The sequence below is a fragment of the Humulus lupulus genome, chromosome 3 (genome assembly GCF_963169125.1).
Source record: "Humulus lupulus chromosome 3, drHumLupu1.1, whole genome shotgun sequence".
Lineage (NCBI taxonomy): Eukaryota > Viridiplantae > Streptophyta > Magnoliopsida > Rosales > Cannabaceae > Humulus > Humulus lupulus.
In genome coordinates, this window is record NC_084795.1 from 270,236,587 (window position 1) to 270,264,273 (window position 27,687).

General features: G+C 36.7%; 2 protein-coding genes across 2 annotated transcripts; both read right to left on the minus strand.

The window, feature by feature from the left end:
* Nucleotides 1-9,924: 9,924 nt before the first annotated feature.
* Nucleotides 9,925-11,881, minus strand: LOC133824179 (tyrosine decarboxylase-like). The gene has a single exon (XM_062257053.1). It carries the CDS (start codon nucleotides 11,741-11,743, stop codon nucleotides 10,115-10,117), a length of 1,629 nt encoding a protein of 542 aa, XP_062113037.1. The 5' UTR covers nucleotides 11,744-11,881; the 3' UTR covers nucleotides 9,925-10,114.
* An 8,589-nt stretch (nucleotides 11,882-20,470) lies between these two features.
* On the minus strand, nucleotides 20,471-23,260 carry LOC133825691 (uncharacterized). The gene is made up of 4 exons (XM_062258601.1): nucleotides 22,485-23,260; nucleotides 21,937-22,373; nucleotides 21,151-21,330; nucleotides 20,471-21,012 (listed from the first exon to the last, which is right to left on the minus strand). Exons 1-4 carry the CDS (start codon nucleotides 23,258-23,260, stop codon nucleotides 20,471-20,473), a joined length of 1,935 nt encoding a protein of 644 aa, XP_062114585.1.
* Between the last annotated feature and the right edge of the window lie 4,427 nt (nucleotides 23,261-27,687).

Below are 27,687 nucleotides of genomic sequence, written 5' to 3' on the forward strand. Positions count from 1 at the left end.
CTACCTGAACTTGGATTACAGTATTGGGGTGTCAAGTGCTTGAGTGCACTTGTTAGCATAATTGGGAAGCCTATTATGGTGGATAAGATTACCAAGGATAGGTCCATGCTCAGTTTTTCCCGAGTCTTAGTGGACATGGAAATAGCTGATAAGCTGCCTCAATTCATCAGTTATCTTAATGAACGGGGTCAGGTGATGGAACAACCGATTGAGTATTAGTGGCTTCCAACCAAGTGTTCTAATTGTAAGAAGCTAGGGCATTCCTCAAGCTCTTGTTAATTTGAAGCTAGATTTGTTTGGAGGAAGAAAGAGCCTCAACATAAACCAGAACCTGTTCAGGAGTCAGTTGAGAATGCCACTAATATGAAGCATAATCCTATTGATATAGACTTGAAGCCTTCTCAAGCAGTAGCTCCAGCTGGTTCTGGATCAAATGATATTGGTTGGGCTCGTCCTAAGAGAACTGGGAATGGAAAAGCTAAAGTCTCAAATACTAGTAACTCTTTAAGGAATTCTTATAGTGATTTGCAAGAGTCTCAGAAGGTTTTTCCAGAACAAGTCTGTTTCAATAATATTAATGGAATTTTGCAACATCCTATCTTGGAATTTTAGACGGTTAAACAGAAAGAATAAACAGGTTTCAGTCTTAGATGTTTGTAGATTGAATAAGGTCGGTATAGGTGCATTACTTGAAACTAAAATCAAGGGGGATAAAATTAAAGCTATTATGAGTTCTACATTTTATGATTGGAATTATTACAGTAATGACTGTTTTGAGGGCAGAATCTTATTAATTTGGAAACCACATTTGGCTCATATTGATATCATTCAGGAATCTTCTCAAATGTTACATTGTCGTATTCATATTCGTAGTAGGAACCTAGACTTCTTTCTAACCACTGTCTATGGCTCCAACTGTTTAGAAACTCGGAGAGTTATGTGAAATAACCTATCCCAGGTGCACTTGTCTGGCCAGCCGTGGCTAGTTCTGGGGGACTTCAATGCAGTGTTTGACCGCACGGATCGGTTGAGTGGGAGGCCTATATCAGGGAAGGAAATGGAGGATGCTCAAGCTTGGTTGGCTCTCGAATTGGTTGAAGAAATGAAGGTTATGGGACCTGTTTTTACTTGGTCTAACAACCAAGAGGATGGGCATCGCATTTATTCTAAACTGAATAGAATTTTCTGTAATGAGGCTTGGATGGATAAGTTTCCCTTAGCTACAGCTTTTTCCCAAAGGGAGGTGGTCTCTGATCACAGCTCTTTACTTATCAAACCAGTTGAAATCAGAAATTTGGGGATTCAGCCTTTTCGTTACTTTAACATGTGGGCTTCTCATCATCAATTCCGAGAGATTGTGTTAGATAGCTGGACTAAGCCTATCTGTTCTAGAGGTGATAGTTTATCAAGATTGGCTCAAAAATTGACTAGGCTTAAGCATGTGCTAAAGAGATTCAATTGGAGGATTATGGGTGATGTTGGTTTCCAATTTGAGCATAGTAAATCTCTGTTCCAGCAAGCTCAGAATGCATTGTATGCTGATCCTAGCAATGATTCTTTGATCTTGGCTGAAAGAGAAGCGTTGTTGGATTTTAGAAGACACGAGAAAGTCTATGAGAGTTTTATTCGTCAAAAGAGTAAGATCACTTGGCTTCGTTTTGGGGATGACAATACGGCTTTCTTCCATGCCAGTTTGAAGAAAAGGAAATTAGCTAATCGCATAGTCTCTTATTTATCAAATGATGGGACTGTTGTTGATGATTATGAGTAGGTAATTCACCATTTCCTTCATCATTTTCAAAGCTACTTAGGTTGTTCGGGTAGAGCTAATGGTCATATTGATAAGCAAAGTATCTCTTATGGCCCGTTTTTAGATTTAACTTCCCAACTGGACCTAATTAAGCCGTTTACTGCTCATGATGTTAAATTGGCTCTCTCTAGCATTCATCCTGTTAAAAGTCCAGGTCCGGATGGGTACGGGGCTGGTTTTTTCAAGGTTATATGGAAATAAATAGGCAGGGAGGTCTCTCAAGCTATCCTTGAATTTTTTGAGACAGGATTAATCCCTCAAAGTTTAAATGACACTCTCTTGGTGCTGATTCCGTAGGTGGACCAGGCTGCTACTACTGCTGATTTCAAGCCAATTGCTTGCTGCACTACCATCTATAAATTCATATCTAAGATGCTTTGCAGTAGGTGTAATGCCCTACTTCCTTAGAGTCGTTACTAAGTGAGTTTCAAAACGTGCGTTCAACTCGCTAATCGAGATTTTAGGTCAAATAGTGTAATTAAGCCATAAATAGAAGAAAAACTTTAGAAATAATTCCATTTCAATGAAAATCATAAAATTTTGACACCTGGGATCCCAAAATACAGTTTAGAAACATTTACAACATATAAACTGAACCAAGTCAACTAAATGAAAAAATCTAAGTTTATTTACAACCATCTCCCAAAATCCACTGACTGTGGCAGCCAGGCTGGCCCAACATGTACACGCCGCCTCACACCTGCTACACTCATGGTTGGTTGGCTTTCTCCTTACCCTTACCTGCACCACAGAGCAACTGTGAGCCGAAGCCCAGTAAGAAAACCCACAAGTAGATAACATATACAAAACATACACCAAGCATATAAACAGGCCACCAATGGGCTAAACACATACGACCTAGCCGTCCTAGGCGCTTACCAGGCCCTGGGTTCGCGGTCTAAACCGTGAGGATATCCCAGGTATCCTTTTAGGGACTCGCCCTGGAAACTCGCACTCCACGTGCTCAAGGCTTCTCCCCTTGCCATACTCGGCCTTGCACTCAACGTGCCCAACGCCATTCCCGACCCTTTGCCGTTCCCGGCCCCTGCCAACCTCGGCCTACACTGTTCCTAGCTCTTGCCGATCATTCACATAATTGCACTCATACCATAATAAACAAGTACAGAACACTAACAAATACAATCAAAGGGATACGCCCTGCAATTCAAACACATTGGGCTCAGCCCTGCATACAAGCTCTATGGGAACAAGGGTTTTCTTACCTGAGTCCCGAGCTCACCGAGCACCGATGTCTCGAGCACAGTCCTCTAACTTGAGCCTCGTTGAAACCCTAGCCACAACACAATAACCATATCCATCCATCAAGTTCTAATCCATTAAATAACTTCGAGCCAAAGCTCTAACCTTCGGGACCTTGAATTCTATCAAACCGGGTGATAAAATCCATCTCGAGCCTTAACCATTGAGTTCCTAAACCTAAACACCCTTAAAAACACAAACTAGCTCTAAGAGCCACGGCCCCACTCTCAAGCGCTGCGGCTAGCCTCAAAACAGAGGCTAGCACTTCCCTGCAACACACACGGGCCGCGGCGCGCACACCAAGCGCCGTGGCGTGCATGTGACTTCTCGGCCTCCCATGGCCGGGCGCGCACATGGGCTGCGGCATGCCCATCCTAGGGCCGCGGCCCTCACCTCCAACTCAGAATTCTTCATCATCCTTCTACATTTTCCCCAAGTCAATTCACCCAAAACTTAGCTAACAATCCTAGATAATCAACACAATCATTCCAGCTCAATATCAGCATCAAAAACCCATTAAAACTTGCTCCAAAATTCAACTAAAATACCCAAAAACAGATCAAGTTCTACCCACATGCATAACCCAAAAACACAACTGAAATCCAAGCATAATCCCCATAGTTAGAGCTTACCTTTGATGTGATATGCTTCTAAACTGGTTCCTCAAATGCCCAGCTCTTAGCTCCTTAACTCTAACAGCCCAAAGTCCTCAATTCTTGACTAGTTCCACCAAAGTTCTCCTTTGATATGCCTTAGAGAAGAGAAGGTGCGAGAGAGAGTAATGAGAAGCTATCCTCAACTGAAAAGAAAGGTATATGTCAGTTTTCCCAAGTTTCTAAATAATTCTTCCTTTTTGTTTTACTTAACTTAAGTCTATAGGGTTACCTAAAGGCTAGGGGTACCAAAACGTCCCCGATGGCAAAATGGTAAATTTCCCCAATATTCCCTCCTAGACATTCTATCCTCAAATATATCTCCAGATATTTATTTTCATAACTCGATAATCCCATAACACATCCAATAGCCAAATTACCCCTCGACTCGCCCCGAGTCTGAATCTCAACCCTGTTGTGATTTTCTGGCTAACCGCTCCCCAGGACTGTCTCGAATCGTGCTGCACAGACATATCACATATATATAGCATTTATCACATTTATGCCCCTAATATCCAGATGGGCCCACATGCACATTTAACTCAACTAAACAAGCATCATTATCATATATTCACATTAATTCATATATTAACATAGTAATCCATTTATTGCCCTCCAGGCACACTAATCAAGGCCCTAAGCCCTATTAGCAAATTCAGGTCATTACAGTAGGCTTGCGACTATCCTTCCTTCGTTGATTAACTCTAATCAAGGTGCCTTCATAAAGCATAGATCTCTTGCCTATAATGTTCTCATATTTCAAGATTTGATAAAGGGTTATAATAGGAAAAACAGCTCACCTAGATGTGCCATGAAGATTGATCTTAGCAAAGCCTATGATTCAATTGATTGGGACTTCTTGGAGAATTTGCTAAAAGCTCTGTGCTTTCCTAGTAAATTTATCCGTTGGATCATGATTTGCTTGAGAGGCACCTCCTACTCGTTATTATTAAATGGTAGAATCCAAGGTCACTTTCAGGGAGGTAAAGGGATTAGGCAAGGGGATCCTATTTCTCCTCTACTTTTTTTCATTATGGTGGATTATCTTACTCGTTTGTTCCTCAAAGCTTCCAAGGATAAAGGATTCAGATTTCATCCTATGTGCAAATCTCTCAATCTTGTTAATCTTTGCTTTGCGAATGATTTACTTATTTTTTGTAAGGCTAATCCTCAATTTGTCCAGATTTTGCACTCAGCTCTTACTGAGTTTTCCTTGTCTTTGGGCCTTTCTATTAACTTTCGTAAATCCCGAATTTATCTTGGTGGGCTGACTAATGCAGCTAAGGAGGTTGTGTCGAATTGTACTAATCTGCAGGAGGGGTCTTTTCCACTGAAGTACCTTGGTGTCCCTCTTAGACCTACCAAATGCAAAGCATCTGACTTTGAAATAATCCTCAAGAAGATCAGATTATGCCTTAATTCTTGGGCCAGCCGAAACTTATCTTATGCTGGCATAATACAATTAATCCAGTCTGTCTTATTGGGAATTAGGAACTAATTGATGAACATTTTTCTTTTACCTCAACATGTGGTTAGAAATATTGATTTTCTGTGTAGGAATTTCTTGTGGGGTATGAAGGGAACCCGTAGCAAATTTCACCTAGCTTTCTAGGATTTTGTCTGTCGTCCTAAAGCTTATGGAGGGCTCGGGTTTAGAGAAGGGCCTGCTTGGAACAAGACTATGATAGTTAAGTTTCTCTGGGCCATTTCCTTTAAGCAGGACCAACTTTGGGTGAAATGGGTGAATACCATTTACTTAAAAGGAGTGCCAATCAGGGACTATAAATTGAAACAAGATGACAGTTGGTATTGGAAAAAACTAATCAAGCTGAGTCACTTAGTGTCTGGAACAGATTTGGATCCTGCTATAGTGCATGGTCGACTCAGACTTAGCAAGGTGTACTCTCTCTTTATTTCTTGTGTGAGGATAGACTATGGGCATACAGTTTGGTGCAAGTTTGCAGTGCCTATGCACTAGTTTGTTCTTTGGCAAGCTGTTAATAATCACTTACTCACTAGAGATCTTCTCCATTACACTCATGTGAATATTGATTCTTTGAGCTGCCCTGTTTGTTGCCAGATGAATGAATCCCATTCGCATATCTTCTTTGAGTGTACTTTTTCTGAGAAGCTCAGACTGTCTATTGCTACCTGTTTGGGGGATCTGATCTGGCCTGGGAAGTTTGTTGAGTGGCATGATTGGTTGGCTATTTGCAGGCATGATTGGCTGGGCCAGGTGGTAGCTGTTTCTCTTGCAGCTACTGTCTATTTCCTCTGGTTTAATAGGAACAAATGTGTGTTTGATAATTGCTGTTATTCGGATACTAAATTAGACCAATTGATCCAGTTTTCTATTAAAACCAGAACTCTTAGGGGGTGTTTGGCACCTTAATTAAAAAACTGTTTTTTTGTTTTTAAAAGCTAAAAACTGTTTTCTGAAAACAAGTGGAGGTGTTTGGCATTGTTTTCATAAAAAAAATTTTAAAAACAAAGTTACAAAAAACAGAAAATTTTGAGAACAACAAAAAGTTGTTTTCTGTTGTTCTCAAAAAAAATTTCATAACTTTACTTCTTATTTTTCATCATTTTTTTTTTCAAATTATTTTATCTCATTATTTATTACAAACTTTTAAAATATTTTTCTCTTTGTAAATATATTTGTTAATTTTTTTATTTAAGATTTAAAAAAAAATAAAACTAAAAAATTGTTTTTAGAAAACATTAACCAAACACCTCTTATTTTTTGAAAACTACAAAAATAGTTTTCTGTTATTATTTCTGAGAACAAAATTTTGAAAACAAAAAACAGAAAACAATGCCAAACAGGCCCTTAGTTTCAGCTCTAAAAAGATGTCATCTAGAGAGAGGAAAATGTTAGATTTCATTTCTAATCTGTAATTGGTTTGGTGGAGCTTTTGCTCTGGCCTTTGTTTGTATTTTGGTGGTTGATCAATAAATATTCTTTCTTGATAAAAAAAAAAAAATTTAACTACAAAAAAACATATCCCAAAACTGATTTTTTTATTAATACAAAAAAATTATTAAATACATATTTACAAAAATATCACGTTTAATATAAAATAATTTTAAAATATAAATATACATTATTAATCTGATTTTTTTTAAGTTCATACTTTAATTAAAATATGTTATCACAAAATACAATATAATAAATATTAACAAGCAAAAATAAACAAATACATATAAAGAATTAAAATAAAAAATATACATATTCAAATCTGTTTTTTTAATTTTACAAAAACAAATTAATTAATACAAAAAACATATATTATAAAAATAACTTAAAAATAGTTGCTATTAAGAGAAACAAACATATAAAGCATTAAAATAAAAATTAATGTCAATGGTTATAATTTTTGTAATTAATGTTAATTTTCCTAAGACTAACAAAATTTGGCCAGCATAACGACTATATTTTAAATTATCCCAAAAATTTATAAAACCTGCAAACTACACACAATATACAGAATATTCCCAGAGAAATATACAGAATATTCCCAAAGCATGCACAACATAAACCAAGAATAATAACATATATCAAATCTTTTTATATCAGCAACATCAAAACAATTTATTTAATAAATATTTATAAACAAATAATCTTTAATATAAAAAAATAAAATATAATGCAAATATACAATATAATATAATAATCTAATCTATTTTTTTAATATACATATAAAGCATTAAAATTAAATTTTTTTTTTTTTTAATAAATACTAAAACCATATTTCTTTTTATCTTTTTCATTATTAATCTCATTTTTCTAAAACTACACAGATTTATTTTTTTTTTTAATAGAAAAATATAACTATAATACCAAATATCACACACGTACATATATATTAATAGTTCACAATTAATTAATCAATTTTCTAAAATAAAATTAACATTAAATAAACATATGTACACACACATTTACATATATACATATATACAAAAAACAGACATATAAATATAAATATACATATATACGGACATATAAATATATATACATATATACATAAACTAACCCTTGGAGTTGTTCTACAGAGAGATTGGAGCTGCACACACTTTGGTGCACCTGTTTATAGAGAGAGAACAAAAAAAAATACAATTACAAAACGAGATATAGAGAAAAAAGTCTAAAAATGTTAAAAATTTTACCATTGGATTTACTAACCTTGAGAGAGAAGAGCTTCACTATCTGAGATGAGCTACTGTGGGATTATGGCATGGGGTGGTCGGACATCAAACTAGAGAGAAGAGAGAATAAGTTGAGAAAAAAATCTGAAAATGGGGAAGAAGGGCCACGGCTGCACTAAAATTGCTATGACTTTTTCCGGCGCGTTTCGTTGCGCCGGCAAAAGTCTAAAAATGCACCGGCAAAAGTCTTTAATAAAATCCTAGGAAAAAACAGTGTCGTTTTAACTAGTCCGACTTTTACCGATGCAAAATAGACTTTTGTCGGCGCAACGAAACGCGTCGGCAAAAGTCTAGCCACCTACTTTGTTGAAAACATACACAAATTTAAAATGCACGTTTTGACTTTTGCCAGCGCATTAGGTGAAATGCGCTGACAAAAGTGTATGGTATTTTTTTTTAAAATCTAATAGATCTTTGTCGGGCAACCCTGAATTCCGCTGGCAAAAGTAACCTTTGCCGGCACAATTTTGCGCCAGCAAATGTGCTTGTTTTTGCCGGCGTGATTCACTAAATGCGCTAGTAAAAGTTTTTTTTGCCGACGCAATTCTGAATTGCGCCGGCAAAAGCCTTATTTCTTGTAGTGGATATTTTTTATCCGAAATCCAAAACGAAGTCATTGCCTTAAAAGGATTCACAACTTGCCCTAAAATATGCTCGAAAATTTGTATAGATTAAGCTGCCTTATTTTTTTTGTGTACAAGAGCTTGAGAGATAGAGAGGGAAAAGACAATGGGAGAAAAAGATAGGGAAATTTATGATAGGGGCATTTTTGGGAATCTAAATAATACTAGAATAAAAATGTGAGATTGTTTTGGCTTGGTATAATTTTATTGTACAATATCACTTAATGCATTAAAAGTCAAATTTCTCTAATTAAATAAATGATGAAAAACCAAAACCGAAATTACAGTACAAACTTATAGTGAGGATTAAGTTTATAATTGGGGGAAAAGATGGATGAAGAGGGAAAAAATGAAGTTGTAGAAGTACCTATCCTTGTTGATGTTGATGAGAGCTTGAGATCACAAGGATGATTGCTAGAAATCCATGAGAGTGATTGGAGAAATGGAAGAGAGAATCGAAGATGAGGAGAAATGGGAGAGAGAGAGGGAAACAGTGGTCCTTTGTATTTTTTCAATCTTTTTTTTTAATATCAAACAATAGTACTAAATAATTAATAAAATGTTTATTTTTTAATATAATTCGATAACATTTTTTAAAATGTGTTATCATCTAATGTAATTAAATAATAAAATTGTTGTATTAATATATTGAAAGAAAAGAATGCATATTGTTAATATAATAGTTATTTGTAAATTTTGGCTTTTCATAATGATAGTGCATGTATACTGTGGGAATAGTTTCTCCAAATCCCAACTAATTCTGTTATAATAAGTTGTTTGGTTCTCAATTATCATAACAACCTCATTAGCTTTCAGTCCTTAGTCTATAAAAGGACTTGTGTGTTTCACTTGTTACAAGACAACAAAACATAGAGAGAAAAACGTAGAGAGAAGAACACAGTGAAGAGCACTACACAGATGAAACTACAGAAAAGCCAGATTAGACGAGAGAGCTCAAGTGTGGAAATCAAGATTGAGTATTGAGAAAGGTTGTGAGAGCTGGGTTTGGGGAACTGTATTGAGAAGCACAACTGTTGGGAAAGTACTTGCTCAGGGATTGAGAGGAAAACACCTGTGAGATTGAGTGTTTAGAGAGTTTGATCCAAGATTGTTCCAAGAAGTTCCATTGTAGCCTTGTACTCATTTCATTGATTGAATAAAGAAGAGATAGTGGTTCCTAAAACTAGATTAGGTTCAAGATCATATTGATCTTGTTCTGAACCAATATATATACTTATGTTGATTTATGCTTTCATATTTTTCCTTTTCTAATTGTTTGATAATTAGTCTTACTGATTTGTGTTTTTAGATTCATCTCTGATTTTCTGAGATTTATGTGAGGTTCAGTCATTACGAATTATTTATAATAAAATAAAAAGAATAATATGTTTCTTATTATTAATTAAAATATATGTATAGAAATATAAAGGATGAAGAGTTCGTACATTAATTGTGTACGTAAAAGAAAATATTTTATACGAAGAATGTGAAAAATTGCATGTATGGACAAGGTAATAACCATCATAGTTGACCGGTCAAAATAAAGAAAGAAATTGAAATTGCTAGTGGGAGTGGGAGTGGGTGTTGAGTATGGCGTCTGCATGTTGTTTGACTACGTTCCAAGCCTGAATGACATGAGACTCCTCCGTGAGGCTGGCTCCGACCGCAAAACGCAGCAAAAAGATACCACCAACAACCGAATGGGTCATGTAGATCCCACCTGACCCGTTAATGGAGTCCATCAGCTTGTTGTTCACCTCATTCACCGATACAATCTTACTCTTCTGGATCACATCACTACTAGTATTCCTGAGGCTGCCATTATTATTATTGGTTATCTCACACAATACCACATTACTTTTACTACTAGCTATTATTCCTGATGGCCTTATTCTGAAACACACTGTGGCGAAATTCCTCGGAACCACAACCTCAAATCTCTCGTCGGCTTCCACAAAACCCTGGAACAGCTTGGCCATCTTCACATGGCTTCGGAGAAACCCACGTAGTTTCTCCACTCCATAGCTTCGGAGTACGAGCCAGAGTTTGAGAGAACGGAATCGTCTGCTCAGAGCCAGTTGCCAGTCTTTATAGTCAACCACTTGCTTTGATTCGGTGGCCTTGTTCTTCAGATACTCCGGATCCGTAGACAATGATTGTGTCAACGCTGCGGGGTCTTTGACCCAAAGGCAGCAGCAATCCAAGGTGGTGAAGAACCATTTGTGGGCGTTGAAGCTGAAGGAGTTGGCTCCTTCCACTCCGTCGATGAAGTGCCGGAATTCTGGGCAAATACAGATGCTCCCAGCATAGGCCGCGTCGACATGGACCCACATTCCGTAATCTTTTGCCACATCGCATAGAGGCCCGAGGGGGTCGACGGTCGTTGTGGACGTTGTCCCAATGGTTGCCAGTAGAAACGTGGGGACGAGTCCAGCCTCAACATCGGCAGTTATGGTGTTTTGCAAAGCCTTGGGACACATGGAAAAGGAGGACGACAGCGTTGTGGGGATGACTCGAAAGTTGTTGGGGTGGATCCCAGCAATCTGTGCGGCTTTCTTGAAAGCGCAATGAGTTTGGTCCGAACAATAAACGACGAGCTTTCCGATATTGTCGTTTCCAATGACTTTGAGGGTTCGGTCTCTGGCAGCGACGAGTGTACACAAGATTGCCTCGCATGTGGTTCCTTGTAGGACACCACCTCCGTTACTAGAGAAGAGAAAAGACTTAGGCAGCCTGAGCATCTGGCCCAGCCAGTCCATGACTATGCTCTCCAGCTCGGTGGCGGCCGGAGACGACATCCAGTTGAATCCAACGACATTGAAGCCGGTGGCAAGCATTTCGCCAAGGAAGCCTGCAATGCTGCCGCTGGAAGGGAAGTATGCGAAGTAGTTCGGGCTCTGCCAGTGGGTTATGCCCGGAACGATGTGGTCCTGGACGTCACCAAGAATCGTCTCGATGGATTCCGGATAGAGAGGTGCCGATGTCGGGAGACGTTTTTTGAGGTAACCCGGTTCGACTTGGCTAAGAACTGGGTACTTCTCGATGTTTTTGTAGTAATCGGCGATGAAATCGATCACCATGTGGCCTTGGCGTCGGAACTCCTCGGGGTCCAAGGGGTTATTGCTTGCGCCGGCGGCCATGTTTGAAAGAGCGTTGTTTTTGGGAAACTCAAAGTCGAGGGGTCTACCCATTTGACTGAATGAATATGGATATATATTACCTTTTCTTTTTGTTGTTGGTAAATATATATAGCTGTATTACTAGTTTAGCTTTCTTTCTCTCTAAAACTTAGTTTATGTATGTAGGTGCGAGAGAGAACAATATTGGGTTCAGTAGTTGTGTTCTACTCTCTTTCGATGCAAGAAATGGGTTGTGATCTTAGTATATTTATATTGAGGAGAGTAGTTAGCTAGGCATCTAATAAGGCACATGGGAGGAAGTTTCATACAGTTTTGGGGTTAGAGTTGATGAAAGTGGAGATTTGACCGAGAGTAGGTGAGTGTTGAAAATTTCACTCCTCCTTACACTACGACCGTTCGCGCGCGCGCCTAATATATTACCAGACTTAAATAAGGTTGTATCTTTGACACGAGAAATGACGTTAGCAAGCGTTAGCTAGTCATAGTTGTAATGCCAATTCAATGTGGGCTTTACATTGCATATAGAGATAGTTTTAATAAAAAATAGAGAATTGCTGCTGCTTAGCACTGGCGCCAAAAGGAGGCGCCAAAATGAGATGATATATTGGTGTAATTGTTTAACACCTCAACGTATGTCAAATTGCAATACTTTAGAACAATAAAGAGAATAGACTACACCTCTCTCTCTTTCTGGTGCAGTTACATTGTACGTGCACTACTGAAGGTCTATTAATATTATTAGTACTAGTCTATTTAATTAATGCATGTGCTCTATAGATATTATTTCAGTATTTCCAATCATTGACGCGACTAATTAACACAGAAATAATAATAAATATATTTAGGCTGATGAGTTCTCGCGTGTGTGAAAGCAGCTGAGAGGCAAACGAGAAAATGTGTGCTGGTACTGCTATCTAGGGTACTTTGAAGTTCGACCAGTATTTATTCATGATCTTTACTCCTCTCGGTATTTTAGACAAAGAATTCAATTTTATAAGATTTAAGGGGAGAAGTCAATTTATATCTTTTGACATTGGGCAGTGAAAAGGGACGGAACCATGGTTAGATTACGGGGGTCAACTATTAAAATTGATGTACCACAAAGATATCTTTAAGTACATCATACATCCATTGAATCTATACTAAACTCATTTATTGAATCTAGGATTTATATTTTTTTTTTTACCTTTTGTTTTATCTCTGTTGAACGAAAAAAATAATAATAAAAAAATAAAGATAAAAAAATATATAATAATATATTATTATAAAAAAAAAGTGGTTCAGTCAAATTAGTGGAGAGGAGTGTCTCTACTTTTCTCTCCACTTTTCTCTCCACTTTCCCACATTTCACTCTCACCACTCTTCACATAACGTAAAATAAAGTCTATAAAATGGAAAATAAATTAAACACAGAAGAAAAGAGAAACAGGAGAAAGAAAAAAACTCTTACAAAATTCTGGGAGAAATTACGATAAAAAAAGAAGAAGAGAGAAACACCAAAAAAAAGAAAAATACAGAGAAGGTTAAGATTCTTCAGGGAATTCTACAAAAGTAAGTCCTAAGGCTTGCCCTTATTTTGGTTCTCACCTTTTTAAGTATCAATTCTACTCCAGTGATTTTCTTCTTTTGTCTTTGGTCCACTTTGACCTAAGTTTTTTTAAGCCACAAAAGGTCTTCAAAAGTGAGATATAGCCAAAGGGGAAAGAAGAAAATATGATTTCTCTAGATAGTTATGCTACTCAAATTCTCATAAAATTAAACTTGATTTTTTCATATTGTTCATGGTCCACTTTGATCTAGGCTTTTAGCCACAAAAGATCTTCAAAAGTGAGATATAGCCATGGAAGATATGATAAATCATAAAATTCATATACTATTATGCTGTCAAAATTTTTAAAATGTAAATTTTGATTAAACAGTAAAATCAAGATAACGAAATTTCCCAATATCCAATAATGCATTGGAGTGCAATTTAGTCTCTATGTTAGACAAAGGGAAAAAAAAATATATATATATATTGACAAAATTCTTCTGCGTGTCTAAGAAAAAGAGTTTTGGAATCCACAGACAAAGTAATATATATATATTAATATGGGCTTAAAGAAAATAAAATTATATATGATATATATAATTATGTTAAAATCGTTTCAGAGCTATTCAAAGTTACATATATATATATATAAATATGTATGTTAAATTATGGAAGGCCCAGCCACAAAAAGACTATGGAATACAGTCAACTGAAAAAAATCAGCCCAGCCACTATTATATATATATATATGTATACAATAGGCACGGCTGAAATAAAAAAAATAAAATAATAATAACAATAATGATGTTATTTACTCATTTTGGTTAGTTGAAAAGTCAATATATATATATATATTATGTTTATCATCTTTATTATAAATCTATATAAATATATACGTATACACGTATAGTAAGATTATAGTAAGATTTATGAGGATGTATATATATATATATATGTTGAGAAATTAAAAATAAAAAAAAAATCGGGGTCATACGTGTGAAAATATATATAAATATATGTGTGGTATGATATAAAAAAAATGAGAAAAAAAAATATATCATACTCATATGCATATATATTATATGTGTAAACAAAATTTTGTTTACCAAAATTGAAGAAGCAAATTTTGATGAAGATGACTCCTTAAATCAAGAAATAAATGACAATTGAAGATAGGTAATTGTCACAAATAAACCTTCGTTGTCTCCTAAAATATATATATAAGAGATTAGAACTATATATTTATATAATTGTTTATGATGTAAACAATCAAGGAGAACAAATATACATACTCAAATATATGCTTCACTTTCTTCTCAAAGTTAAACAATGTCTCTCAAATTTGGAGAAATTTGGAGAACTTTGAAGAATGCATTATATTGAGTATGGTAGAAGGTTTAAATAGACAAAAGATGATATCTTAATTATATTTCAAATTCAAATTCAAATTGAATTTTAGAATATAAAATAATGATATTATCTTATAAATATCTATATCAGATGTTATCACAAATTTTAAATTTAAATCTTTTAAATTAAATTTGAATTTTAGCATATAGATATTATCTGATATTAAATCTGATTATTCATACCCACAAATTTTGGAATAATCAATTAAAATATTAGTCAAATAATTTCTTTATATATAAAAAAAATTATTAAAAAAAAAATATATATATATATATATAAAAAGAGATTTCAAGATATAAAATTGTCACCAAAATGACAAAATTCTAAAACCATGAGAAATTGTATAAAATTCCAAATGAGCTCATCAAAATCAATTCAAATGATGAAATATCATTCCAAAATTTCAAAGAGGTCATTAACTTCACAAAATCTCAAAAATGGTAATTTTACCTCAAAATTAAAAGTGCATTAAAATCCAAAGCCATAATAAATGGTATCCCAAAAAGAGGTCATTCACCTCTTAATTATCAAAGCATCATAAAATCTTTGAAAATATTGGAACTACGTTAGACTTGATTCCTAAAAAGGGATACGTAGGCAACTTAGTTGCTAAGACTAAGTACAGTCGGCAATACCGCAAAATGGTATAAAAACACAAATCTCGAAATTCCATAAAAGGTCATCCACCTAGGAATTTTTCCAAATTTTCAAATGGCAAAGAATTCCTGAAAATGGTCATATACCGGAATTCTTATATTCAAATTCTAAAATATCTCAATCTGAACTACAAGTGGCTTGATCATTCACAAAGAAGGTATGTAGGCAACTCAGTTAACCAAAAATACTGAGTTCAGCTGCAATTCCAAATTCATCACAATTCTCCCTAAATTATTTAAAATGATTTAATATCATCGTAATTGGAATCAAATGGTATTTCCTTTAAAATAAAAGGAATGTAATTAAGAGGTTATTCTTATAATCTCGGATGGGTCGAACTTAAATAAATAAAATCTTATGCTATAAATTTGACATAGGTGAAATTGTGTTTCGCGTTTATTTTTTATTTTCTAAATATGAAATTTTTGCTTAACAATCTCATTATTTGTTTGTTGGATCCTGCGTTTTGACAAATTACTCTTTGGACCCTATATTTTGTAAAATAGTTAAAATAGAACTCTAAACTCAATTTTGGTCAATATTTTCTCAACTAAAATCACAAATAATTTACCAAACTAATAATTCAGAAAAAAAATCATTCTGCTTAAAAACTGTGTTGTTATATTCAATTTTTTCTCCATCAAAATTGAGTTTAGGGTTCTATTTTAACCATTTTACAAAACATAGGGTCCAAAAAGTAATTAGTCAAAATACAGGGTCCAAACAGGTAATGAGACAAAACACAGAGTCCAAAAATGTATAAACCCTTGAATCTATACTAAATTTTTTGAGAATTTCCTTTTTAATTTAAACTAACAAACAATCAATTAAAAATTCATCTTCCATACATTTGTCGGTAGAAGTTTGTTGATATTTGTAACGCCTTGGTTACCCCAAGACCGCTACAGTGAACGTTGAACCGTGAATTTAACTCGCTACCCGAGTTCTTTGGTTAAAAACGTTCTTCTAGGTGTTATTAATAGGTTAATGTGGAAAATCAATCAAAATGAAATGATATATTTTATTTAAAACATAAAACTGTTCACGGGCCCATAAAAAATATTTACAACTCAAAATGGTCATTACAGTCTAAATATATAACTCGCCGACCTAAGCGGCAAAAATACAGTAAACCCCCTAGTTCCTCTAAGAACTCCTTGGTCGTGTTGGTCAAGCGGTCGCATATGTATACAACACCACCTAAGCTCTCCACTCAAGGCTGGGTGAGCTTTTCTTTCCCTTTACCTGCACCACATAACACCCATGAGCCAAAGCCCAACAAGAAAACACCATAATGCAAGCATATAATATCAAATGATGATTATGATAATCATACAGAGCTTATAGCTCTGAATTGATGAGTGAATATCACTTTGTGGTTACATTAACCATGAAGGAGCTTATAGCTCTTAATTAGATGAGTGGTTTAACACTTGAGGTTTGGTAAACCATAATGAGTGACTGACGAGGAAGTCACTAGCTTCAACAGATGAGTGACTGATGAGTAAGTCACATGGGGCTCAGCACCCACAGCCATGTGGCTAAATAGTCACTGTGGCTCTAAGTAACTAGCCTTTGGCCAAACAAGCGCTTAGAGTATTCATCGAACTTGAGGTCGGTCTGACATTAATACTCTTCTGAGTCATTTAATGCAAATGTCGATTATATCTAATCTTTGTTGGCTTGCGTTGAACACGCTAAGACCGTTCCTGACTTATGAGTCAGCACTGTGTGACCAGTGCCCAGTACCACTGCTGAACTTGACTAATGAGTCACAGCTTCACAGTTGATACTGACACTATTGTCAATTCTGACTATTCAGTCAGTGCCATACACAAGTGAGCAAGATTTGCTAAGCATTCAATATGCAATTCATGTCCACATTTAAACATTCAACATGCCTCATGAATAACCCTCCATGTCACATATGGGGTGCAGTTTTCTTACCTCTGGTTCGAGAGAGAATTAATATAAGAACGACCCTTGAGAACAATCAACCTTTGAATTCCTTGACGGTCACCTGGTCATAACCAAATATGGGATTCCATCAATAAAATGAATAACAAAGGTTCCCGAACCAAAACCTAGCCTCTGGGACATCGAATCCTACTAAACCGGGTAGTAGGATCGATCTCGAGGCCTAAGGCTTGAATCTCCAAGCCAAAAACCTATTTCTGGCCAAAATGCCACTAAGGGCCGCGACCCTCCCTGGCCATGCCGCAGCCCTTCGACCCTTCAGCCTTTTCCTCTCATTTTCTTAAGCTTGGGTCGCGGCGCTCTAGAACAGAGCCGCGGCCCCACCTGAAACTCAATCAAAAACCCTGTTTTCCTCCCTTTGAACTCAATCCAAAACCTCATTAAAACTCCCCCAACATCACCAAGCAAAGCCCCCAATTTCTACCACAACTTACCCACCATACAAGCATCATAACCTAAGTGAACTTCCTCCAAAAACTTCCATTAATTCTCAACTTAACACCTTAGATTTCACAACTGAAAACCATAAGAAAAACAGAGCATAACTAAGGTTTCATGGATAGATTCTTACCTCAATCTGGATTTAAGTCCTCTTCAATGGTTGAACTAAAGTCCTAAGCTCCAAACTTTGATTCCTTAGCTTAGTTCTTCAAATTGGAATAAAAAACTCCAAAGGAAGCAAGAGGAAGATGGTGAACGTGAGGGAGGTAACCAAACTCTGTTTTGGTTCTATTTTCTATAGCCTTCAGCCCATATATCAATCCTAGGGGTAAAAAGACTAAAATACCCCTAGGTTAAATAAAAGTTTCTAAAAACTCCCATGGGCAAAACCGTCATTTTCCACCTATCTCGTTAATCATAATTAACACCCTTCAATTCCCCCTATTCTCGATATTCTCAAATACTAATAATTCATATCTCGTTACCCTTTAATTCCCAGTAACACTCTAATCACCAAAACACCCCGAGACTCACCCCGAGCCCCGAGCTTAAGCCTGTTATGACCAAACCGATAATTAATATTCAAAAATCGTCTCATGCCGAATACCTCGAATAAATCTACATTATAATGTGGCCTCAACAATTAATCACAAACATGCACCAAAATATACAAATATGCCCTCAACGGGCCAAATTACCAAAATACCCTTATGATGAAATGTGGACCCACATGCATGCTTTTAACATCATATTATAATATAATTCACATAAACATGCATATAACAGTTTATTGGCATAATAAATCAATTATGACCCTCTCGGCCTCCTAATCTGACCATTAAACCACATTAGGGATTTCAGGGCATTACAATATCTGTTATTGTTGGTATAGACTTTGCCAACAATAGATGTGGTGGGTATAGGCCTTATGTTTTGTTGGTAAAAGGACCCCAGAAATTCCTCATCTGATAGGCCTACACCGACCACATTGTCATCGGTATAGGCTTTACCAACATGATTTTTTATATTCATATTAATAAAATTATTAATAATAAAAATCTAATTAACAAAAATTATACTAAAATACTTTCATTAAATAGTTAAATTTATACATGAGTTTGTAAATTTAAATACATACATTGTTCTAAAAATTATAATAGAAGAATTTGTGAAAACAAAAATCACACAAATAATAAATCGATCTACTAGCTTAGTCCTCCAACATCGGGATCATCATGTGGTAGAGGTGGATATTGAGATCCTGGGCCGATGTAATGAGTCCAGATGTGCTCCTCCAATTCTCGAAGATGCTCCTTCATATCTTCAATCTCGTCATCTCTAAACCGAGGGGGAGGCTGAGATGGGGGGGTTTGGGCCCCTTGTGGTAATTATACACCGTATCCCGTTTGGTGGTTGTTGACGTGGTTTTTCGCCAACAGTGGATTAAGAATATGAATACACTACTAGAAATATAGACTTTAACTTCGGTTTTCACACATGAAATTGTTGGAAAATACATTAAAATCGAAGTTAAAGCCTTCAATGGGCTTTTAACTTCAGTTTTAGGTTTAGCTCTCAAAAAACGAAAGACCTTTTTGTAATAAAAAAAAAAGGCGGAGAATTTTAACTTCGGTTATTACCAAATAACTGAAGTTAAAAGTTCTATATATCCGACCCTACCACTTCTCTCATTTATTAGTCTAAAACGAAACCCTAAGGAAAACCTCCATAGCCACCATACGGGAGAAGAGGGTTTCACCCATTTTCCTTATTTTTTCTTGTTTTGTACCAATTTTTTGTCACTATTCTTGCTAAAAAAATAGAAATACATCATAGATTTTGGATTATTTTCGATTTTTAGGTGTAAAAGAGATTATTTGGTCGTGGGTATGAGTGTGGTCGGATTTAACAATTTATTTTTGGATTTGGAATGGATTTTGAGCATTTAAACGTGTTCTTTAACTTGAAAATAGGTATAGATCACTAAATCTATATTTGTAAGATTTTATTTTTATTTTTCGGATTTATTTATTTATTAATTTAATATATTATGTTTTGATAATGTATAGGTTTTAAGAATTGCTAATCTTGATTCTAATGTGTGTTTGGGCATTGAAAAATGTATGAATCTCTAAAAGTTTGTCTATGTTAATTTTTTATTAATCCGAATTTAATAAAAATTTATTTGTAATTTTCTCACTTTTTATTTATTTTTGAATGTTTATTATTAGTTTTTTTTTTATGAAAAAAGAATTATATTGACACACAAAAACAATTACAAAAGCCAGCTCAAATAGAGCCCCTCAATCCGAGAATTACAAGAGATTAAGATTTTCAAGAAAGACTAAGTCTTTACTTTTCAGCTTAGCTCTAGAAACATTAGAAACTCTAGCCTTTAAACAATTTTGCACTTGAGAAACAACCTTGTTAACAGAAACATAATAGTTATTAAACAGACAGTGGTTTCTGTTCAACCAAACCAGATAGACTGAAGCAGCTAAACCAGCAGCTAAGACTTTCTGCTGAATATCCTTCGGCTTCCCCACCATCCACTCAACCTAGCCTTGATAATGCATAGGCCAGACCTCTCTGCCCAGCCAATCAGCTACACGACTCCTCACCTGTTGAGAAAAATGGCACTGAAAAAACAAGTGTTCATAACACTCCTGCTGTAACTCGCAAATTAGACAGAGTATAGAATCCAGCTGCAGATGGCACCTTAATAAATTTTCCCCAGTTAACAAATGCCTCAAAGTAGCTTGCTAAAGTACAAATCTATACTTAGGCAGGGTCAAATTGCACCAAACAACATGAGCAAAAGGAACTCTTTCCTTATTAGCCAATTGCATATAAAGCTTACTGGTTTTCAACTTGTTATTCACCATTGCTTTATCTAACAACTCACTATGGATGACTGATCTCAGTTTAATTAGTTTACGCCAATACCAGCTCACATCAGTCTGAAGATTGTACTCCCAAAAAGATTGCCCTTTAAGATAAACGTCATCAATCCATTTAACCCAAAGAATGTCCTGTTTAGTAGAAACCGCCCAGATATACTTAGCAAGAAGAACCATATTCCATTTGGCCCCTTCCCTAAAACCAATACCCCCCAAATGCTTAGGAAGGCAAACTTGATCCCAAGCCGTGAGGTGAAGTTTACTTCTGTTCTCATTCCACCTACTGGTTCCCCACAGAAATTGCCTACATAATTGATCAATCTCAGTAATTACACTCTTAGGGAGAAGAAAAATACTCATCCAAAACGCTCTAATTCCCAACAGAACAGAGTGAATTAGTTGTACTTTTTTAGCAAATGAAAGATGACGGTTAGACCAATGATGTAATTTCAATTGAATCTTCTAAATTATATTAGCGCAGTCCCCTGCTCTCCATTTTGTAGGTCGCAGTGGTACACCAAGATATTTAAGAGGGAATTCACCCTCAACAAAATGCAAATCCCTTAGAATATCCTTGGTCTCTGTCTCAGTTAAACCACCAAAATAAATTCGGGACTTCTCCAAGTTGGCTGTTAAACCAGTAGCAACACTAAAAGCTTGAAAACACTGCTGAATAGTTTGAACAGAAGCATTATTTCCCTTGCAAAAAATCACCAAGTCATCTGCAAAGCAAAGACTCACCAACTTCAACTTTTTACATCTAGGATGAAATTTAAACTCCTTATACTGAGTGGCATGAATGAGCATCCTAGTAAAGAACTCCATAACCAGAACAAACAATAGAGGGGAAATCGGATCCCCTTGTCTCAGCCCCCTCCGACCAGTAAAACAGCCCTGCACTCTACCATTCATCAAAATTGAATAAGATGCATCTTTTAAACACAACATAATCCAATTAATAAACTGGTTCGGGAAACAAAAAGCAGCAAGAATCTCCTCTAAACAGTGCCAATCAATCGAATCATAAGCCTTGCTTAGATCAATTTTCATCACACACCTAGGGGAAATATGCTTCCTCTTTTAACCTTTAAGGATATCCTGAAAAATAAGTATATTATGAGCTAAAAGTCTATCCTTAATAAAAGCCCCTTGATTTTGGTGTATTAACAGAGGAAGGACCACCTTCAATCTCTCACACATCATCTTAGAAATACATTTATATAATGTATTGCAGCAAGCGATGGGCCTATAGTCCACTGCCTTAGTTGGATTTGCAACTTTAGGAATCAAAGACAGTAAAACATTATTTAGGCCTTTAGGAAGAATACCTTGCTGAAAGAAACCCAAAACAGCCTCTGAAATATCATCACCAATTTCATTCCACATTGATTTGAAGAAACCCAAACCATACCCATCAGGACCCGAACTCTTGATAGACCCAATGCTAAACATGGCAGTCTTAACATCCTTCTTAGTGAATGGTTTAATCAAGGCCAGCTGATGCTCTAAAGCAAGGATATTGCCATGAATAAAGCAATCCTTATGAATAGAACCCGAAGCCTTACTTTGACTACCCAAAACACTTCTAAAATGAGATAAAAAGTGAGCCACAACCTCCTCATAATTCTCAATTAACTGGCCCTTATCAGAAACAAACGAGGCTATTCGATTAACTTCCTTTCGCTGTTTCAAACAAGCATGGAAAAACACTGTATTATCATCCCCAAATTTGAGCCAATTGACTTTGCTTTTTTGCCTCAGGAAACTGTCATATAATCTGGAATTCTTAACTAGATTATCTAAAGCTTGCTTTTCCTCAGCTTAAAAATCAGAAGAATGAGGATCTTGCTGAAGTTGAACTTGAGCCTGGTTATACTTATCCTTAGCCAACTGAAAATTACGCTCAACATCACCTATTTCAGACCTATTAAAGAGCCTCAAAACATGGCTAAGCCTTTTAAGCTTCACCAAAATACCATCAAAGCCCCGAACAACCACTGGTCTAGACCAACTTTGCATTACAGTAATTTTGAACCTTTCATGTTCCATCCACATGTTGAAAAATCTAAAAGTTTTAAATCCAAAATTTACCTCCTGGATTACCTTAATAAGGCAGTAGCAATGATCTGAAAGTATGTCCCATTGTTTAACAGCAACTGATGCCGGAAAAAGGTCAATCCACTCTTCATTTTTAAAAACACGATCTAATTTGGAGTAAATTCTAGCCCCATCAGATTGGTTATTAGTCCATGTAAAGTGAGAACCAATCGATCTAAGTTCATCAGCCAATCCATACGCTTTCCACCTTTGAGCATCAACCAATTCAGTGATTGCAACAGGACGACCCCCACATCTGTCATCACACTCAAAAACTGAGTTGAAGTCTCCTGCCATTAACCAAGGAGCAACAGGAAATTTAAGGCAAGATAAATCATGCCATAATTGAACTCGTTCAAGAACTGTGTTTCTCCCATAAACAAATGTCACACAATACTCCCTATTTGACCGAGACTCCTTAATAATAGTATGAACAAATTGGTCACTCTCTTGAATAATATCCACTAACAAAATATTTCTCTTCCAAACCAGCAAGATTCTACCCTCACTGTGAGAACCCTTATAATAGCTCCAATCATCAAAAAATCTGCCCATCATATCCTCCACTCTCTCACCCTTTAATTTGGTTTCAAGAAAAGCACCCAAGCCAATTTTATTAATCCTACAAAAAACACTAAGGGACCTCTGCTTGTCCCTCTTATTCAACCCACGAACATTCCAGCTAAGAATTTGGAACTCCCCCATTCGATTTTTTGTTTGCATTGAAAGCCAATTTCGAACCCTCCAAATTCTTGTCTAGTAAGACATTATATGCATTTTTCAACTTGTTCTGAGCCTTAGAAGCCACCAACTTCTTCCCACCACCTCTTCTAGGTGTGATCCATTCCCCCTCTTGATCTAAGTTGCTTCCTGAAACTACACTGTCACCAGCCACCTGATCCACCTTGGATCTTTGATGAGTATCTACATCAATAACAATTGTTTTCATCTGATCAATTGAAGTCTCCATATTACTGTCAGACGGCTTAGACTTGAAACTAGCTTCATTATTTTGCTCGGAAGAACTTGCACCCTTCTGCATCTCAGATTTGCTTCTTCAACAGATTTGTCCAAATTAGCTCCATTAGTGTTCTGTTCTTTTGGTCTCCAAACCACCTATTTTTTCTTATTACAAGAAGAGTCAGTATGGCCTAATACCTTGCAGATCTTACACTGAGTGGGTAGCCATTCAAACTCAACAAATTACTCCATTAATTGCCCTCTTTCGTTCAGAAACTGAATAGATTTCGGGACCTCATCAGCTATGTTAATCTCCACTAAAACCCTTACAAATTGCATCATAGATCTATCCTTTGTAACCTTATCAACAAGAACTGGTTTCCCAAGAGTGCTAACTAAAGCACTCAAACACTTGGTACCCCAATACTGTAACCCCAATCCAGGTAGTCTCACCCACACCGGAACCGATTTAACCATCCTCATATGATCTAATTCAGTGGTCCAAGGCCTAACTATGATAGGTTTTCTATCAAAATGCAAAACCCCATTTTCTAACACCAAATCTCTAGTCGCTTCATCTCTGAATTTAACCAGAGTATGACCTGCATTTAATCTCGCAATCCTCTCGATACCCAGTTTTCCCCACATTCTCTTTATGAATCCTTCAAAAACTGCAAAAGGGGGATTAGCTCCTAATACCATACATACAACGGCTGAGTTCCAGATAGAAGCTTCAACATCAATTTCTTCCAAATCCACCTTAGCAATCCGATGTCCATCTTGAATTAATGGCTCCTCAAATTGCAGACGAGCACCTCCTTAGCTCGGCAACAAATCTTTAAATGCTGACCACTTATCCTTGACTTGATTTATGAAATTGTTATTGAAGTCTTCTTGCTCGTTCCATTTCAAACCGGACTGAGAAACGTTCGATCTATCCATGTTCAGATCCCCTTTCAACAAAACTCCAATTTCTGGGAAATCAGCCATCATGTCCTTAAAAATGTCCTCCATCTCAGTTGAAGGTTCTTCATCATCAACTGCCAGCGATTCCCCACCCACTTCCTCAGACACTACCCCTTCTCTACCCTTGTCAATCGGAGCAGGCTTCTAGTGGACTCTCTTACGTCTCGCCATGGAGCAGCTAGAGAGAAACCGCACGCCTATTATAAACTCAATAATTGTAATAATTTATTTTTGTTTAAAATTTTTACGAAATTGTTGTTTTGGTGGTATTTGGATTGAAAATTTGATTAAATTTTTTGTTATTTGGGTTAAAAATTTGTCTAAATATTGGTTTTTTTTTTTAGAAAAAATGGAACAGACTTTGATTATTTGGAAAAAATCGAAGTCTATTCTAGACTTTTAACTTCGGTTTTTACCCAATAACCGAAGTTAAAAGTCATCAATACCTGTAACGCCCTACTGCCTTAGAGTTGTTACTAAGTGAGTTCAAAACGTACAACTAACTCACTAATCGAGGTTTTAAGGCAAAAGTGTGATTAAACCATAATCAGAGTCTTATATTTTGAAAATAATTCCATTCATTGAAAAACATAAAGCATTTAACATTTGGGATCCCAAAAGACTGTTTAAAAATATTTACAACTAAAAAATATGATAAAAGTTAGCTAAACGACAAAATCTAGGTTTAGTACAACCATCTCCCAAAACACCCCTGGCTGTGGTAGCCAGGCAGGCCAAACATGTACGCGTCGCTTCACGCTCTCCGTACTCATGGCTGGTCAACTTTCCCCTTGCCCTTACCTGCACCACAGAGCACCCATGAGCCGAAGCCCAGCAAGAAAACCCTCACAAGCAGTTAACATATACATATTTATCATTCAACATATATTTAAGCCGCCAACAGGCTAAACACATACGACCATGCTGTCCCAGGTGCTTTACCAGGCACTGGATTTGTGGTCTACACCGTAAGGATATCCTAGGTATCCTATTGGGTCACGCCTTGGCAACTCGCACTCCGTGTGCTAAGTGCTGCTCCCGACCACTTGCCGTTCTCGGCCTTGTCTCTCTCAGCTATCACCGTTCCCGGCCTTTGCCGTTCTCGGCCCTCGCCATTCCCGAATCCTGCCGTTCATTCTCATATATGCACACATAGCATAATAAAGCAAATAATTAAACATGAATAAACTCAATCAAAGGGCTACACCCTGCAACACAATCATATAGGGTCGTGCCCTGCAACACAGCTCTACGGGTACAGCAATTTTCTTACTTGTGTCCCGAGCTATCCGCGCACCGCGATCACGAGCACAGTCCCCTAACCCGAGCCTTAACGCTCAAGTTCCCAAACTAAAAACCCTCATTTTGCCAAAAATCCACATTTGGGCTGCGACTTAGCCTCCCTTAAGCGCCGCGGCGTGCCACAAGACAGAGGAAAAATTGCGTCACATCTGCCAGCCTAGGGCTGTGGCACCTGGGAAATTTCCTGAAGCCCCACCAGCCTAAAAACTCAAGTGGGTCGCGGCGCTGATGAACAGGGCCGCGGCTCAACCTCGAAACCCAGAAACTCCATGCAATTTTCACAAGCTAACTCCCCTGGAAATCATCCCAAATGCACCGTAACAATAGAATTGAGTTCCATAATCATCCTAATACACTTTAAGCGGCACATAAGCCCATAAAAACTAACTAAAATCTTACAATAACTCAAGTTCAATTATCTAAGCTTTAACCCCTCAAACTTTTGCAAAAACAGAAGAAAATTAAACAAAATTCGAGCTTAGATCCTTACCTCCAGAATGGTTTCGATCCTCAGCTGATGCTAACTACTTCTAAACCCCACTTCCTTCAATCCTCAAGCTCCTCCCTTGACTTTCAGCAAGAAAAATCTCCCCTAGCCTAGTGAGAGAGAGAACCGACTTAAGAGAGAGAGAGAGAGCTTCCTTCAGACTGCTTTCCTTTTATTTATTTTCCTTTCCTCCTAACCCCTTATAGAGCCTTTAATCAATCAAGTAAACCCAAGAATATCCCTTACCAAAAGACATAATTTCCCCCAAAACTTACTCTAACCCCTTAGGTAACCCAAGGGAAATTTAGTCATTTGCCATACCCCGCTAAGTCCTCGAGTAGTCTAATAAATCCTTATTAATCCCAACATATCCCAACCATTACTTAATTACTACATGCTATTAAATAATTCCCGAACACATTATAATATCCCTGAAATACCCCTAAGCTCCTCCCGAGCGGGGTATTTGACCTTGTGACTTTCTAGCTAAATCGCTCCCTAGGACTGTCTCGAATCGTGCATCACAAATATATCACAAATATCACATATATTGCATTTATGCCCTCAACGACCTAAAATTACAAACATGCCCCTAATAACCAAACGGGGCCCACATGCTTATTTAATTCACCTAAACATGCATTGCTAATCACATACTCATCAAATTCACATATAACAATAATAAATCACTTATTGCCCTCCAGGCACACTAATCAAGGCCCCAAGCCTTATTAGCAAATTTGGGATGCTACACTGGTTGTGTGTGAACCCATGTATTAGCATTAGGTGAGAATCTAGCTTGTAATTACCTTAGGTCGAGTAAATCGAACATAAAACTCTAGGTTTCCCTCACTTCTAGTGTCACAGAAAAGTTACATCTTAGGTTGCCTTTAATAGGTCATTTTATCGCTAGGCGAACTTAATTATTGCCAACTAGAAGAAGAAAACAGCGGCGAGCTCCTCCTCTCAAATCCAAAATCAAGATAAGGAGGTTGCCTTCGAGACCCATATTCCCCAATTCCACCCAGTGGTGGATAGGCAGGTCGTGGTTGACCTTTACACCTTCTTCGATGTCATGCATATAGAATCTTGGATAAAGACTCAGGGTAAGGTGAGAAAAATCTTACTGAGTCACGGGATCGAGTCGAGCTCCAAAGTACTTATTGCTCACCCCCTATTGGATAAAGAACAGAGTTGTACCCTGCTCTAGGACGAATTTGGGGCTTGGAGTGATGAGTTCTGAAGAGGTTCCTTTCTTCCTGCAGAC